At 36.8% G+C, this 5,000-nt stretch overlaps 1 protein-coding gene across 1 annotated transcript in view; it reads left to right on the top strand.

Moving 5' to 3' along the window:
• Positions 1 to 3,565, top strand: part of LOC144959419 (C-type mannose receptor 2-like) — an 18,310-nt gene extending 14,745 nt beyond the window's left edge. Inside the window, exons 7-8 of the mRNA XM_078891999.1 lie at positions 32 to 123; positions 3,376 to 3,565. Of these exons, the coding sequence (XP_078748125.1) occupies positions 32 to 123; positions 3,376 to 3,528 (245 nt within the window). The 3' untranslated portion in view covers positions 3,529 to 3,565. The remainder of the gene's footprint in view (positions 1 to 31; positions 124 to 3,375) is intronic.
• The last annotated feature ends 1,435 nt before the right edge of the window (positions 3,566 to 5,000 follow it).

Here is a 5,000-nt window from a genome sequence, read left to right as displayed (position 1 = left end):
CTATAGATCGTGCCCGTTTATTTTGTTCCAGATTTCATCAACACTGTCTATTACGCCTGGATGGGTCTCGTAAATACCGCATCAAATGGATTTCGGTTTCAGTGGGTCGATCAAAGCTCTTTGGTAAGTTTCAAATTGTGTCCTAGATTAATGTACACAAATGAATAGATCAGCTTCAAAACTTACTTACTTATTTCTCCGAATCAGCGACCACCTGAGCTCTAGTCCTTCGGTCTTGGGCCATGACGTAGGAGTTAGACGTCTTTTGAAGTTGTTCCAGGTGCCTATAAAGTGCGTTACCGATGCTAGGTTTTTGGTGGATCAGCTTCAAAAAAAGAACAAAATATTAGACTCGGAACGTTTCGGGCTCAAAACCCTTCATCAGTCAACAACAACAACAACAAGAAAAAACAATAAAGACATAAAAAATGTATGTCTTTATTTATTTATTTTTTCATTGTTGTTGTTGTTGGCTGAAGAAGGGTTTTGAGCCCGAAACTTTCCGTGTTTGGTATTCTGATTTTTTGGGGTTTTTTCTTTTTTTTTTTTTTTTTTTTTTTGAAGCTGTTATAATTTTCATTTATTTGTTTATTACTTTTTACAGTCCACAGCTTCTAGCAGCCTGGTATGACTTCAAATTATGTCCAGTGTGGTTATTTTTGTGGTCGATTTGAATGCCACTCGCCTTCGGACTGGAAGGTACATGGTTCAATTCCAGCTCTTAGCGGTGCATAGTTGAGTTCTTGGAAAAGGTTCAGTACTCACATTATCTCAACGTACTCAGGTGTGTAATGAGTACGTTGCCATTAACAGCGTTCACTCTGTCCGAAAAATTTGTAATATCGCCTCACAGGCGTCATGCCTCCTCCTACATGTAAAGTGTTGCCATGCTGTTGTTTACGAACCCATTGTAAAGTACTTTGAGCACGTTTAGTGGATATTGCTCTGTGTAAATTTTCATATATATATATATATATATATATATATATATATATATATATATATATATATCTGCAAAATCGTCACATTTGTTACGATACAACTAACATTTTTCTTATACAAGTGTCTTTTGCACATCAGAAAATTCAAAGAAAATGAACAGTGTGTTGTAGAGCATGTTTTGCTAAAGAAATTATTTATTGCAAGAACTTACTGCTATTGTGATAGAAAACATATTTTTGTATTAGTTTGCTGTGAAGATTTGGGGAAAATCCTGAAAATGGCTGGTAAGGAGACTGTTAAAGGGTGGATATTCAAAGTTATGAATTTAAACTTTAAAACTTAGCGTAATATCAACTAAATGTGCTCAAAGCTCTTTACAAAGGGTCCCACGCCCTGGCCAACAACAACAACACTTAACACGTAGGGTGATATTACATTTTTTTTCCGACAGAGACAATCATGTTAACGGCCAGGTACACATTTTACACCTGAGTACGGTGAGATAATGTGAGTAAACAGCCTTTTCCAAGGACTTAACTATCCACCGAGCGAGGCTCGAACCCAGGACCTTCCGATCCGAAAGCGAGTGTCATACCACAAGACCATACATTCTTCCAATACTCTTCAACAGTCGTAACATCACTTCCTTCCTAATGACGTATGGTAACTTAGTAACACTGGCTCTAAACTATCGGAACAAAGGCGGACGCCCGTATGAAATATTTCTCCGGCGAGTATAAAGGGTATCCAGAGGGGAAAAAAACACATACATTTGACAATCTTTTGAATTTTACACATTCTGATCACAAGACATATGACAAGTTCTAGCCAGCATGAAAAATAAAAAGTAATGATTTTCTTTGTCTAGAACCAAGATGGCCGCCGTTGCCAGGCGGCGTGACATCAAGCCATTGACTCGTATTAGCATGGGATTTTATCATGATATGTGACTTCTCCCTGGAGCACTCTTTGTGACCTCCATGACGCAAGAGTTTCTTGTAGAATCAGATCATAATGCGGTTACCTTTGGCCTGAGAAGCTGGTTCGCAAATTATGAATTCTAAACAAAACTCCATGTAATGTTCCTATGTACACTATGTGGAGGAATTAAAGTTCAGAAATATATTCCGTTATCTAAAAATAGAGACTTAATTTTCAATCACCCTATGTATAATATATATATATATATATATATATATATATATATATATATATATATATATGTGTGTGTGTGTGTGTGTGTGTGTGTGTGTGTGTGTACATATACAAGCACAGATACCCATTCAATGAAAGAGATGATATGTCGATCAACAAAGGATTTAAAATTCAAGTATTGAAGAAACAAAAATTGAACTCAATGTCTACATATTGTCTAATGTATAGATAGAATGCGCTTGGCCAAGGAGTTCACAACATTGCCATCCGGAAGTATAACGGACCAACACACAAACTCTGTGTAACCATGAACGTTTATAGTCAGGTTAATACAGTTTAGTGAGAACAACTCACAAACGCGGATGGCTTAACAATAACAAAGGCCTGAGTGACGTCATCTTCGAACTATCTATAGATAGTTCGAAGATTACGTCACTCAGGTCTTTGTTTTTGTTTGTTTTTTTTGTTGCCATCCGCGTTTATGAGTAATGCTCACTGAACTGTATTAACCTGACTATAAACGTTCATGGATACACACAGTTTTGTGTGTTGGTCCGTTATACTTCTGGATGGCAATGTTGTGAGCTTCTTAGCCAAGCGCATACTATAGATCATCACGTCTTTAACGTCGTAAGATCATTAACAACTAGATTTACGACCAATCAAAACATGGACACGCCTTTACCAATCACTGCCCTTGTTTACATTATGACGACTGTCCGAGAGGCGTGGTTATCTAAGTGTCAATTCCACGAAGCATTTATATGTCGTGTTTGATACAAATATGGTACGAAAAGTCGAAAAGTGTTCGACATGTAGCAATGGAGCGAATTATTATTTTAATATTTACCACAATGTTTGAGTCAGTCTACATCGATGTTTCAGGCCTAAACAGCCATCGTCAGGACTGTGTGTTACATGAGTTTGCCTTTACAAATCAAACTCATGGAACACACAGTCCTGACGATGGCTGATTAGGCCTGAAACATCGATGTAGACTGACTCATACATTGTGGTAAATATTAAAATTATATATATATATATATATATATATATATATATATATATATATATATATATAGAGAGAGAGAGAGAGAGAGAGAGAGAGAGAGAGAGAGAATGAGAGACACACACACACACATACACACACAGAGAGATAGACAGATAGATAGATAGAGAGAGAGAGAGAGAGAGAGAGAGAGAGAGAGAGAGAGAGAGAGAGAGAGAGAAAGAGAGAGTCTAAATTTTTAAAATTAATTATTTAACGAAATATTTCAGGGCCCTTACCACCCGTGGCGGACCGGTCAACCAGACAACTACAGAAACAACGAGAAATGCATCACAATTGACATCAACGGGCAATGGAATGACTTCAATTGTAACATGCCCGTCGCCTATGTCTGCGAGAAAAATGCGGCTATTATCGGATAAAAATATTAAGGAATAAATCCTATTTATTACTGATTAACCCTCTCCTTACCAAATATCAGACGAACGGAAGTGACGTCATTGAACTTTTTGTTTTTGTATTTATTTAGGCTACCATGTTGTTGATTAGTTCTCATTAAATTAGATCAAACAGTCCTTAGAAGAAACGAAATTGACGTCACTCAGCTCTTTATTTTTGTATTTAGACACCCATTTTAATGATTAGTTCTCACTAAATTATATCAAGCAGTCTACAGATAGTATGCGCTTGGCTTAGAAACTCACAACATTGGCATCAGGAAATCTAACGGACCGCACACAAAATTGTGTGAAACCTTAAACGTTTATAGTCTGGTTCATAGAGTTTAGTGAAAATTACTCATAAACGCGGATGGCAAAAAAAACAATAACAAAGACGCGAGTGACGTCAACTTCATTCTATCTATAGATAGTTCGAAGATGACGTCACTCAGGTCTTTGTTATTGTTTTTTGCCATCCGCGTTTATGAGTAATGCTCACTGAACTTTATTAACCCGACTATAAACATTCATGGATACACACAGTTTTGTGTGTCGGTCTGTTATACTTCCGGATGGCAATGTTATGAGCTTCTAAGCCAAGCACATCCTATCTATAGATGGTGTGCGCTTGGTTAAGAAACCCACAACAGTGGCATCCGGAAATCTTACGGACAAACACACAAAACTGTGTGACATCTCGGTCATTCATAGTCTGGTTAATACAGTTTAGTGAGAATTACTCATAAACATGGATGGCACCAAAAAAAAAAAACAATAACAAATACCTGAGTGACGTCATCTTCATTCTATCTCTAAACGGTCAAGGTTATGCATAATCGTGTGTTTTGATACGTTATAATCGTCTGGCAGATGTTGTGAATATTTTACCTTAACGCGTAGCTTCATATTCCTTTGGCTACAGCTTACATTTTTTTTTTCATTCTGAATTCTCAAAATTTTATGACAACGTTTTAGTTATAATTTTTTTCAAATCTGGTCTAGAGCTTGTATAGATAGAATGCGCTTGGCTAAGCAGCTCACACCATTGCCATCCAGAAATATAACGGACCAACGCACAAAACTATGTGTAGTAAACATGAACTTTTATAGTCTGGTAAATACAATTTTGTGAGAATTACTCATAAACGTGGATGGCAACAAATAATAACAAAGACCCGAGTGACGTCAACTCCATATTATCTATATATACTTCTGCTAGAATAGTTATGCCACCTTATGATTCACTATGTGACATATTGATAGTATGCGCTTGGCTAAGAAGCTCATAACATTGCCATCCGGAAGTATAACGGACCAACACACAAAACGGTGTGTATCCATGGTCATGTTAATCGTCATGTTAATACAGTTCAGTGAGCATTACTCATAAACGTGGATGACAAATAATAATAACAAAGACCTGAGTGACGTCATCTTCGAACTATCTATAGATA

The sequence above is a fragment of the Berghia stephanieae genome, chromosome 14 (assembly GCF_034508935.2).
Source record: "Berghia stephanieae isolate SIO BIC M18660-M18661 chromosome 14, UCSD_Bste_1.3, whole genome shotgun sequence".
NCBI lineage: Eukaryota > Metazoa > Mollusca > Gastropoda > Nudibranchia > Aeolidiidae > Berghia > Berghia stephanieae.
This window is presented reverse-complemented; position numbering and strand designations above follow the sequence as displayed.